The sequence below is a fragment of the Budorcas taxicolor genome, chromosome 23 (assembly GCF_023091745.1).
Source record: "Budorcas taxicolor isolate Tak-1 chromosome 23, Takin1.1, whole genome shotgun sequence".
NCBI classification, from domain to species: domain Eukaryota; kingdom Metazoa; phylum Chordata; class Mammalia; order Artiodactyla; family Bovidae; genus Budorcas; species Budorcas taxicolor.
In genome coordinates, this window is record NC_068932.1 from 30533681 (window position 1) to 30546145 (window position 12465).

The following is a 12465-nucleotide window of genomic DNA, read 5'->3' on the forward strand; positions in this document are numbered from 1 at the left end:
GGCCCCTCAGCCACGAGTGGCGCTGGCTGGGCGCCAATCGCGGGAAGGTGCCAAGGCCCGCGCACCTCGCGCTGGCGATGCGCGCAGACGCCCGGGGCGCACTCGGTCCGCCCCGCTTGGCTGGAGCGCGCGAGGCCGCTCGCGTCGTCCCCGGGGACGGTCCGGAGGCCGCCGGCTAGCAGGAGAGGCGAGAGCTCGGCGTCCGGCGGCGGGCTGCCGTGTGTCTCGCCGCCTTACGCGGTGGAGCTGCGCTGCCGAGCGCCGACCCGGGGACCCTGAAGGCGCGCGGGTGGCGGGTGGAGAACGCAGCGCCCAGGAGCTGCGGGCAGAGATCCCCTGACCACCCGGGCGCCGAGCGTCTCCCGCTGGCTGGGAGACGCCCCCTGGCCCCCACCTCTGAGTGGCCCGGCCGGGCGAGCGGGACCCGCGCGAGGAGGCGGAGGCGGCGCCGCCGGGACTGCCTCCTCCCCGCCCATCGCGTCTCCTCCCCGTGCTACCGGGAAGGACAAGGGGACTGGGCACGGGGACCCCGGCCAGTGAGCGCCCGTGCCCCGGGGCCGCCCCTCTCGCGCGCTCTCCCGCCGCGAGCCCGGGCCGGTCTCGCCTCACATGGTGCTGGCCGCAGCCATGAGCCAGGACGCCGAGCCCAGCGGCCCCGAGCAACCGGACAGAGATGCCCGCAGCGTGCCCGGTGCCCCGGCGCCCCCAGGCCTGCGAGGGATGCAGCCGCCGCCGCCGCCGCCCCAAGTCAGCCTGCCCCAGATCATCCAAAAGTAAGAGGAGGGAAGGGGGAGCGGGGACCTGGGTGCGCTTGGGGGACACGCCCCGGGCGCCCCCTTCTGTGGCTTCCTCTCTACCGACCCGGCTAAACTTCGCTCGGCCGCCTCGCCTTTGAAGTTTTCTTGCCCTCCCTCTCGGCAGGGTTGGTGTCATTCCGGCTGTTCGTCAGCTTAGGGAGAGGAAAACCAAGCTATTTGGGGAAAATAATTTTGTTCTTTCTCATCCCCTTTCTTTTCTCTAGTGGATATTTTGAACTCAATTAGCTCAATTCGGGGGGAAATGGCCCAGAGACGGCATTTCATCTTTCTAGCCCCAGGAGGCCGCTGAAATGTATGGAGAGTCGCGCGCGAGTGTGTGCGCGCGCGTGCGGGAGGGCGCGTCAGTAAGACGCCCGCCCGAAGAACCACCTTAAATGGTGACCCTGAAGTCAGTCAGTGATACTGGGTGCAAAGGGTTACAGAGGGTTTGTGGACAACATAGTTTGCTTTGCCCCGCAAGAAGTGTTTACACTTTCCAAGAAGGCCCTTGCGAAGAGTTCTTAGCAGCGGAACCGTTTCCCATTAATGTTACCGTCTCGTGGTTCGGGGGAACCGTGCGGCTTGGGTCGCGAATATTCTGTGCCGGACGTCCCAATGCGTGAGTAGGTTGGGGATGGCCAGTGTGCTCTCAGAAGCTCTATTCAACCCACCTGGGGGAGATAAAAGTAAAATGGTGAGGTTCCGTTCATTCTTTCGAGATTTTGTTGGACAGTTTAAGGCCTAGAATGTTGGTTTGTTGAAAGAATCTTTATTCTCCTAAAAGTTTCCCTCAGCCTGTAGTGAAGTCCTCAAAACTAGGGTAAGAAGTGTTGGAAAGCCTGGACGATGAGTGCTTTAGTGAAATTGGAGAAAGTAAAAGAAATAAACACAAGTACAGCAAAATCAGTCTATGGAACAAAGCGGAGGTTTTCCAGCGCTGTTGTGTTGATGCTTTGAGTTATTAAACTTATTAAAATGTAGTAAGAGAAATAACCAGTGATGGGGCGTAAATGGAAGTAAATATTGTTTTTAAGACTAACATGTCATGGAAAGAATAGTGAAAATTTATGTTTGACATCAAAGAACGTTAGTATCAGTATCGTGTTGCAGAACAAAATGGTTCTCCCCCCCCCCCTTTTTTTTGACTGGTAGAATATTAAAAGCTCCCTTTATGAAAACTTTTGGCTTTAGTTTGATTTTATAAAACTTTTCAACTACCTACAAGTAGCTAATTATTTGAAACTGAAAATATTTTATATTGTTATTCTGTTCCCTTTGTTTTGCAAGTCATTTCAGCTAAGATTTACTAAGATGGACAGTTTAAGTACATCATTACTTAAAACTTCTCTTTAGTCCTTAATATAAAGTAATACAGAAAAGATGTTTAAAACCTAAAGTTTATTTAGTAAAAGAGGAAAAAGCCCTAATTTACTGATTATTAATTGGGAAACATCTAATGTGCTAATTTCCTGGCTTGAAATTAGGCTGCACATTAAGTCTACTGAACTTGTTTTGGTATTGTAATTACGCTACATTTTCTAGTCACTTACTTTTAATTAGGAAAAAACCAAGAATTTTAGGTTCACAGAAAAATCTTTGTAGATGAGTGTCTGACTATGAAATATTGCCGGGTTGAAAATAAAGGCTATTTTTGTGGGAGATGAATCATTTCAAGTATATTTCAATTACCTCATGTAATAAAAAAGTAACCTTGTAAATTCACCCCCATTTTGAAAATTCCACCCCTGGAATATTTTGCTTCAATTGATGAGCCTGAGCTGTTCAAAGATGGAACTCCCTTCTGTGAGTCGTTCCAGGATGGAGACCTCAAGAACTGCCTGATGGCTCTTCCTTGTTTTGCACTGGTGACAGATCAGTCTTCAGGCACCAAGTCCAAGGCTGGTGAATGTGCGCATGGGATTTGATGTTTGTGCACTTATGTTTCAGAGTCTTTCTTTTTATAAGGATGACTTGGGTTTTGTGCTACCCTGATCACCCACTGTGATTCTGCTGGAAGCAGGCATAACATGACAAATGTTTGCAGGTCCATCTTTAATGCGCTGAAACTTGAGCAGGTTATTTTGAAACTGCGTTTGCATGATTTAATCTGAGCAACCATTTTTATGTAGTTATGAGGTGCTGTTTCCATCAGCCATCTTTAAGAAAATGTGATGGGGAGAGATTGCCCTCAGCGGCAAAAAGAGTTGTCCACCTCTTGATTTGAGAATTTTGTGAAGCTAGATCTTTGGGTGTAATTCTCTAATGGATGGCATGTTAAATGCATTGTATTGGGGAAACCTGTGTTTTTTCTAGTTATTTAAAAGAGGCTATTATGTAATTTTAAGAGGAGTTTCGATTGCTTTCAAAATGAAGATATCAATCTTCATGTTGCATAGCATTTAAGGATTACAATAATTTTTTCACTTAAAGTCTGTGTTTATTGATCTTCTTTAATAATGTTTTCATTTTGGGTGACGTCAATGATTTTGGTGAAGTTACAGTCATGAACATGATACATACATACTGAATCCTATTCACCTACGTTACATTTGGTTTTAAGAGAATGAGGTGTGACAGTGAATAATGTGATTGACTTTGGGGCTTATTTTATAGAATCCAGTCTCTGTATCTATGAAGACTGCATCAGAATTTAACTACTGTGAAGTTCTTTTGTCCTGTTCAGGTGTATTTAGTTTTCTCATTGTTGTATTGTTAGCTTCAGTCAAGCATGGTGCATGACCTCTCCACCCTTGTTAACCCCTGACCTCAGGCTAGTATTTGCATTATCTATGAAGATTATCAGCCATGTTTAGACGCATATAACTAATATCTTATAAGATATGTGTTTTAAACGTGCATTCTCTAAGCTGGCCAATGTGGAGGTATTACTGAATAAAATCTGAAGCATTATGTAAGCCATTTGGGCAAAGGAATTATAAATAACACCTTAAGAAGAGATTTGGAATAAGTTTAGGAAATCAGAATAATTTGAGAGCTTAAAAACTATATATTATCTTCCTGTGAACAGAAATAGAACATGTGTCAGTGAATGTTTTACAAGGGTTTATCTCCTCAAATATGCACAGTATTTTATTTTCAAAAGTATTTTATTTTTTATCTTTGTGCTTTATAACCAAACCTAGTTTTTGATTTATAAGAAGTTATTTATTAATCCTGATGAACATCAGAAATTACAATTTTAGGTTGTAAGTTTTAAAACTCTTCCGACTGAAAGCAGAGTCATTGGTTCTGTGTGCAGCGTGGAAGTCGGTTGTCAGATGCAGTTAGAAAGTGTGATACTAATCATGGTGAAAATTAACCAAGCAAGCACAGACATCTATGAGATGAGCACTCAGGTGATTTTCCGAAATTATTTGATTTGCAGTGAAATACTCCTGGCTAATGCTTGATGTCAGGTTGCATCTTTAATTTGTACGTTGATGACTTATTTTTTTCCTTTCCAGATTATTTTGGTATGAAGTGAATAAAAATCAATTATGAAAATGGAAAAAGTTTTGATTTAGCATTTGATAGTGTCACCTGCGTGTATTGTGATTTATGAAGATATAAACCCAGTTTGATTGCTTTTTCAGTCTTCTGCCTAGAGTTAAGATGCTGTGTCTTCAGTGCACAGTGCTCCCCGGATCAGTCTAGAGAATATTACAAGTAGTCACTCTGATTGCAGATAATTTTACAGATAGATGTCTTGCATTTGGAAGGACCCCATGTAACTCGTAGGGTGACACTCAGGCAAGTTGTGTGTGATGTCCACCCACTTTAATGGACATGTTGACAATTACTTCCAGAATCTGAGAGAAAATAAGAGTTTGCCAAAAAGGGACATTATCTCAACTCATACTTGGTCCTGTTCTGGAAAGAGGTTGGAATTTCTAACATCTGTGCCGCTTTCTAACATCAGTTTGAGTCCATTTTTAGAGGAAACAGGGATACACTTGTAGAAAGAATTTTGAAAATCTTAAACACCATCTTAAACTGCACATAAGACAAGCATTCAGCAGGAGAAAACATCTGAGAGGATTAAGCGTTTCCCCAAAACAGGGAGGGTTCTTGACATTCTGAAAAGTTTCTTTGCTTCACTAGAAAGCCTATTAAGGTTGTTTTTTTAAAAAAGAAATTTTGCTTGAGGGTTTGTTGTGATAAGTACTTTTAGATAGGAAGTGTGGCCATCCAGGGTTTTCTCAAATTGCCAGAGATCAGTTTTATGAAATGTACATTATTCCCATTAGTCACAGTAAATGACTGTACATATGGTGTACACAGAGTTTTTCTAATGCCAATGCTGCAGGGGAAGAAAAAGAAGACAAATTTTATCACCTGTTTTATTCTTCTGTCCACTTTTTCTCTTGCTACTGCTTTAGCAGTTCATCAAATTAATAATTTTAAAAACCCATATCTGTCAGTTGGAATGTGGACTTTGATCTGTTAAGTTCTTTTTGCCTATGCATAAAGTCACCAGGGGGCAAAAAACCCCACCAGGATCGACTCACAGTGAAATGATCCCCCATTATCCAGTTTCTCTCTCTCCCTCTCTGATTTATTTTTCTTGTGGCTGTAGGTTCTTGACTCCGGTTGAACAAATATTTCTTCCTTGACCACAACAGCTAATCCTCAAATAAACACACCAGTATAGCTCAGTTCACATCTCTGATAAACAAGAATCTACAAAATGTTAGGAACTGAGATCTAACCAAGGGATAGAATTAAAACAGATTGAACTTGAAAAACTAGAATGGAAGAAGTTTGAGACAGTGGAATTAAAACTCCAAAGGCAAACTCATCCTCCTTGGTCCCTCTGTCAGGCAAAAGCTTAAAAGGGTCTCCTGTGCCACTAAACTCCACTTAATCTGATTTTTATTTCCTGACACAGTAATTATCTTGTTTGGGATGGTGTAGCCGATACGATTTTGTGTATTTTAACAAGGGAAGTCGCTGTGAATCCACAGCTGGTGTGAGTGACTGATGGCTGTGTTTAGAATAGTGCATTGAAAAGTTTTGCAGAAAGTAAAGTGATCTGTATTCCAAAATGAGGCAAAAAACGGTAATTAGCAGCTTGTAGAAAGGAGCACATGGCAATTCCCTTTCTGGTTAATGAACCTGACTGGATCTTGCTGATGTGTGTGTTCTGGAAGCTTCATGTTGCTTCTTCCCACCAGTGAGAAGACTGGGAAATCCTGACTTTCATTAAGTAGGCACTTTTTTAATCAGGAATGTGAATTTGGTTTCCACCAACCACCAAGAAGATATTGGCGGTGGGCTGATATTTTGCCTGGCGCAGTGGGTGGTCACTGTTAATTCCACCCAACTAAGGTTTCAGTCTTCGACATTTTCAAGACAGCAAGTTGGGGGCATTTTGGATTTAAGGCGTATATCCATCTAATAGGATATAGTCTTTACAGTGGCAGAAGTTACAGACAAGTTAATTGAGCCTCTCTTTTCCTACAATTTCTGCTGGATTTTATAAGATAAATAAGTCCCCTGATAGTTTACAAGGAAACTTTTCCAGCTCGCTGACAGCAGCTCCATCAGGGGGCTGGTCCATACTGATGTGAATGTACTTTATGAGCAAAACAGGAGCTGTGAAGCAAGTTGAATGAGGATGTGTCAATAACTTGTAGCTCAATTTGCCAAATAATTCTTTCCATGTGTCCAAAAGCAAAAGGCTGGAGGTCATGCCTGCATTTGGGGGAGGTTGCCACCCCAGGAGGATAGTTTTCACGCCACTTTCCCCTTCTTTAATGTGGGTATTTGCTCCAAGGATGCACCAGAGCTGTTTGCTGCTCTTTCTTTGCACCTGCTTTCTCTGGATCACAGTAACAACCCACCAGTTCTCAGTTGCCACTTCCACTCTGAACTAAACCTGGAAACCTCCATTCACGGCTGTCTAAACATCTTAAATTCTTTTCATTTGTGCAGCTTGTCTACAGACTGTCTTCTAGATGTGTTTTTGGTTCTTATTAGACCCACCTTTAAGCCTGACCTCCAGTGCTATGATTCTGAAGAAGACAAGGTAATATATATTTTAAGGACATATTCATTTCACAGAGTTACTTCTTTGGCTCTATTTTGAATTCATTACTGAATTGAATGACAGGTAGGATCTTTCGTGTTGTCAAATGTAAAATGAGTATCTTTGTTTTAAACTAATAGTTGGGTTTCTGACAAAGAGGGTCAGAGAGGAAAAGGAAACCCTGGATTGGAAGCGGGTAACCTGGACACATCAATTAATCTTCCTAATCCTGCTTCTCCAGGGGTTGGAAATGATCAATGTCAGTTCCTTCCAAGAATAAAATTATGTGAATCCCCAGGAATATTGCTGAGTGCTTATCACTGGAGGATGCCTCTTCTTGCCTCCACATCTGATGGAGAATTAGTTACATTTTAATCAAGGGCTCAGGTACATGTTTGTGAGACTGATTACTCACGGAAACAGCATTAGCCACAAAAAAGAGAATTAAAAGTGTTCTTCAGCACTTGCAAAGTATATTTGGATCAATGACATAATTTTAAAACGGAAAGGTAGATACTAATGTCAGTGAAAAGAGGGCATTTCGTACTGTTTCCTAATTATTACCAACTTAAAAAAAATAAAAACAAATACTTTGGCATGTTCATTATTTTGGAATGTTAAAGTGAATGCTTGAGTTTGTAGAAAGAGTATGGTTCTCAATTTGGGAGATAGATCTAGTAATTCTCATGGGTCTAAATTAGATTGTATTGAATACAGGGAGGTGGGAGTGTGTTTCGTGCTGTTATTATTTTTAAAGGCAGAAAACATAAGCATAGGCCGACAGACGTTTAGAGGAGCCTGCTGGCTGCCCAGGCTAGGACTAGATGCTGCCTGGCGCACTCATTCGCCGCAGCGGGGCCGCAGACTCGCCCAGAACTCGGCGCCGGCAAACACTTTGCAAAGCGATCACGGTTATCCAGAAGCTGGGCCTCAGGTTTCCGAGTGCCTCCTTGAATCAAAGAGATCAAACATTGTTTCCAGAGCATTCTAAAGCCCAGGTCTCCTCAGGGCCCTGCATCCTCCTGGGCTGGCAGGGTCACTGTAGTCTGGAGTTATGGGAGAGCCTTTATTTAATACTTGAAAAGAGATTTTTTTTTTTAAACTTTCTGTATGAAAAGGGAGAGGGGTAGTGTGATTAAATCTTGATTTAGATACTTTGATATTTACATAATGAGGATGAAACTGAGGATATTTATTGCAGTATTGTCTAGAAGGACAAAAAATTAGAAACCACCCAGATGTTTCTCAATGAGAAAATAAATCATGTGCTTGTATAATAGCATGTACCATTCATCATTAGAATGATGCCATTATTCTATATTTGTTAATATGGAATGTAAACCGTATAATATTGTTAACTAAAAGAATTACAAACAGCACATATATTGGGATCTTGTGTTTTTTAAAAAACCTTTATGAGCATGTGCTGGTTCCTCAAGCCTGAAAAACCATCTAAAGAACAAATAGATATTAACAGTGGTTTTAACTCTAGGTGGTGCAATTATAGTGGTTTGTCTTTCTTTTTTCCCTTTTTATACTTTTTTTTTTTCCAGTGAGCATGTATTAATTTTCTAATCAGAGAGGAAAAACTTATTTCCATTTAAAAAAAAAGGAATAGACTTTTCACATTGGCATTGCATGTTGTCTTTAAGACTGAATGAGCCATTAGCATCTTAAATTTTAGATCTGAAAGACATCTAAGAGCTGCTTTCGCCTAGCCCCCCTGTTTTTCTAGGTAAAGCAAGTGAGCATCAGAGAAGTCAAGAGAATTGTTTGAAGTCATACAGCAAGTGGTGGTCAGGCTAGCATAAGAATCCTCATATTTCTGTCTGTTGCGTTTTCTCCAATTTGCCCTTTTTTCCTTCCTGGAAATGAGAGAGAAGGAAATGGAGAGCATTCCTTTTTATCTGCCAGCTCTAGTCTACTCGACCTATGAAAGAGAATTTTGAAAATTATCTCTGGGTGTGTTATTTCCTGCCATCTCTCCCCACAAAGATCTTTCTGGTTTTTTTTTTTACAATTATTTATCTTTTTTTGGCTGCACTGGCTCTTCATTGCTTTCCTGGGGCCATCTCTAGTCGTGGCAAGCAGAGGTTACTCCGTTGCTGTGCTAGGGCTTCTCATTGCGCTGGCATTTCTTGTGCCAGGCTCTAGGCACACCGACCTCAGTGGTTATAGCACGAGGGCTCAGTAGTTGCGGCTTGTGGGCTTTAGAGTGTGGGCTCAGTACTTCCTACAAAGATCTTTCTGCATGTGGGGGTAGACTGGATCTCTCTAGGGCATCTCACACTCTTCCATACTTCCAAACAGAAGCAGTGTCTCATATTTTTCTTGAGCATCTGAAAGTAAATTGCATAGCCATGATTCTGTTGTCGCATCTAAGATGGTTAGTCTTACTTAAATGATTTTTTCCAGTAAACACTTGAATTTTAACTTTTTCCAGTTGTCAGAAAAATGTCTCATACAGCGATTCTTAAACCCCTCTGGTTCAGATTCAAGTGCATTGTTTATAGTATCTCTTTTAATTTAGCAAGTGTACCTGCTCTTTTCTGCTCTTGGTGACCAAAGATTCCTGACTATAGAGTGAACCATCATCTGGGGACTTCCCTGGTAGTCCAGTGGTTAAGACTCTGCCTTCCAGTGCAGAGGGCAGGGGTTCAATCCCTGGTTGGGGAATTAAGGCTCCATATGCAGTGGGGTACAGTCAAATATTTTTAAAAAAATAAATACGTAAAAAAACAAGAAGGAACCATGATCAGGATGTATCTGTTGTTTCCTCATGGCCAGATTCAAGTTAAGCATTTTGGCAAGGATATGCATTCAACAGGTGATGTATGTTCCAGTAAGTTTGATCCCTTGGTTAACATGGTCACTGCCAGATCTCTATATCTAATCTGTCTATGATTAGTAGGTTGTCTTTGGAAGTAATCCTTATGAGACCCTCTGAATACCCTGTTTCCCAACAAACTTTCATCTAGTGATTTTGTCTTAACTTGACCACCTTAAACAAACAAACAAACAAAAAAAAACCCTTCTCAATGGAATTCCTGGAACTGGAACCTTAACTAAATATCACTTTAGAATAGATTAATTTGGATAAGTAGATTAAATCAGACAGCCTTGCAAATATGTTTGCATTGTTATCTGGAGCCTCTGGATTTTTCTAGTCTTAACCTGATAAGAACTTAATTGATGGGCCTGCCACTTTCCATGTAACCCCTCCGGAGATATTCTGTCCTGAGCTGCAGTACTTTTTAATGTCCATACAAAGTGAATATCAGTTCAGTTCAGTCTCTCAGTCATGTCCGACTCTTTGCGACCCCATGAATTGCAGCACACCAGGCCTCCCTGTCCATCACCAACTCCCGGAGTTCACTCAAACTCATGTCCATCGAGTCAGTGATGCCATCCAGCCATCTCATCCTCTAAACCCCTTTTAATGTTGAAGCAGTGAGTGAGCGATAATGTCGTTTTTGCTACCTGGCACAATTTGGGGGGCATCCTCAAGGCTCAGTTGACTCTTTGCAGAAACCTTTAATCTTTTTCAAAATCACTGTATGAAGCCGACTTTAAAAATGACTGATGACTTGCCCTGGGGCCTAAACTGGATGAGTCTTGGAGCTGGTCTGTGACTACCAATTTGTTCATGGTTTTTAGATTTAAGTTACACAACTATTTTTGCCTCTTCTCAATTGGTACTCTTATTTTCATGCACGAAATATGTGTGGGTGGGGAAAGTGGTGTGGAGTAGTGGAAAGAATCAGGAGTAAGCATGCCCTGTGTTCTGGATTCAGCTTTGCCACCACTAGCGCTGAGCCTCAGTGTTCTCATCTGTAAAAAGGAGTAGTAATAATTACGTGAGTAACATTGAACATTCATTGAGCGATTCCTGTGAGTCAGCCAATAGTCTCAGCACTTTATATATGTTTAATACCCAACAATAATCCTGTGAAGTTTATGCCCCTATTCACCCCATTTTACAGATGAAGAAATCAAGTCACAAACTTCAAAGGGCTCAACAAAGCTAAGGAAAATAATATTTATGAAAGAACTGGTGGTGTGGGGCTGGGATGGGAGAATGTTATATAAATTCAAGTGATCATGTCATCTGTATGTAAATATCTGCATCCTCAAAATAATTTATTAAAAAACCCATTATTTACCAAGAAAATATTATTATGGAAAGATTACTGAAATAAATTTGAAACTCTGACAAATTTAATTTGAGACAAACTAAGCAGTCCGATCAGAAAGCCCTTTTTCCATTTCTGGTGGCTTTAAGTATTACTTTTGGTTTAAAGTGAAATCCATATCCCAATTTAAATTCCACGAGCAAATCTGACTCTGGCCTTTGATTCACTGTCTTATTCTGTCGTTATGGGTGTTAGGCAAGATCTGAACTGGATGCTCATGGAGAGTACATAAACACTTATAATCCTCTCAGCATGTGCTCAACTAATAACAGATACGATCGTTTGATTTGCAGACTGAGCCTCTGCCAAGTTCTACCAGACCATTTTTGAACCAGTTCAAAAAACCAGGATTCCACAATGATTAAAGTGTCCTAGGCACCTATTAATAGCAAAAAGAATTTCTGATTTGAAACATGGCCACATCAAGCTTGCTTAGTCTTCACCAGACATACTCTTAAATGGTTTTAGCAGACATTGTTACAGGTGTTCTTTTGCTTTAAGAAACCATTGAATGTAAAAAGCACACTTAATAGAATCAATAAATCAGGCAAAGATTGTTTGCTTTTGACCTTCAAAAGGGTTTATAGCAAAGATCCTTTAAACAGTGAGTTCCCCTGTGTATTTCAAATAGAAATTTAGTAAGTGTAAGAATTTAGAGGTCCAGGGATAATTTTTAAAACATTTGTTGATCTTTTCTCAATTTTGCAGAAGTATAATTGAAGTTCACTAAGCTGTACATGTTTAAAACATACATCAAACAATAAAGAGTAAACATTTGTATCACCCCCAAGAGTTTCTTCATGCCTTTTATAATTTATCATTCTCTCTTTTCCTTAACCCCTTTCCTCTGAGGCTACTAGCGATCTAGCATTATAGATGAGTTTGCATTTTCTAGAATTTTATAAAAATGAAATCATAGTATGTACTTTTTTTGTTACTTGGCTCTTTCACTCACATAATGATTTGGTGGGAAATAATATTTTTCAAAACTGTGATAAAATACATGTACATTAACCATTTTAATGATTTTCAAGTGTAATTTGGTAGTTTTAAGTATATTCACAATGCTGCTTAACAGTTACTGCTGTCTGGTTCCAGAACATCTGCATCACCCCGAAAGGAAACCCTGTCCTCATTAAGCGGTTATTCCCTCCTCTCCCAGGCCTTTGGCAATCACTAACCTGTTTTTTCTGTGTCTGTGGACTTGCCTATTCTGGACAGTTCATATAAATGGAATCATATAATATGTGGCCTTTTATATCAGCTTTCTTTCACTTAGTGTAATATTTTCGGGGTTCGTCCATATTGTAACATGTATCAGTACTTCATTCCTCTTTATTGCTGAGTAAAATTCCCTTGTATGGATAGGTAGTGTTTTGTTTTCCCGTTCATCCGTTGATGGATGTGGGCTGTTTCTACCTTTTGTGAATCATGCTGCTATGAGTTT

General features: G+C 41.1%; 1 protein-coding gene across 1 annotated transcript in view; it reads left to right on the forward strand.

Annotated features, from left to right (window-relative positions):
- The first annotated feature begins 520 nt into the window (after positions 1-520).
- Positions 521-12465, forward strand: part of RBM20 (RNA binding motif protein 20) — a 192791-nt gene continuing 180846 nt past the window's right edge. The window contains exon 1 of the mRNA XM_052660630.1: positions 521-773. Coding sequence (XP_052516590.1) covers positions 610-773 — 164 coding nt within the window. The 5' untranslated portion in view covers positions 521-609. The remainder of the gene's footprint in view (positions 774-12465) is intronic.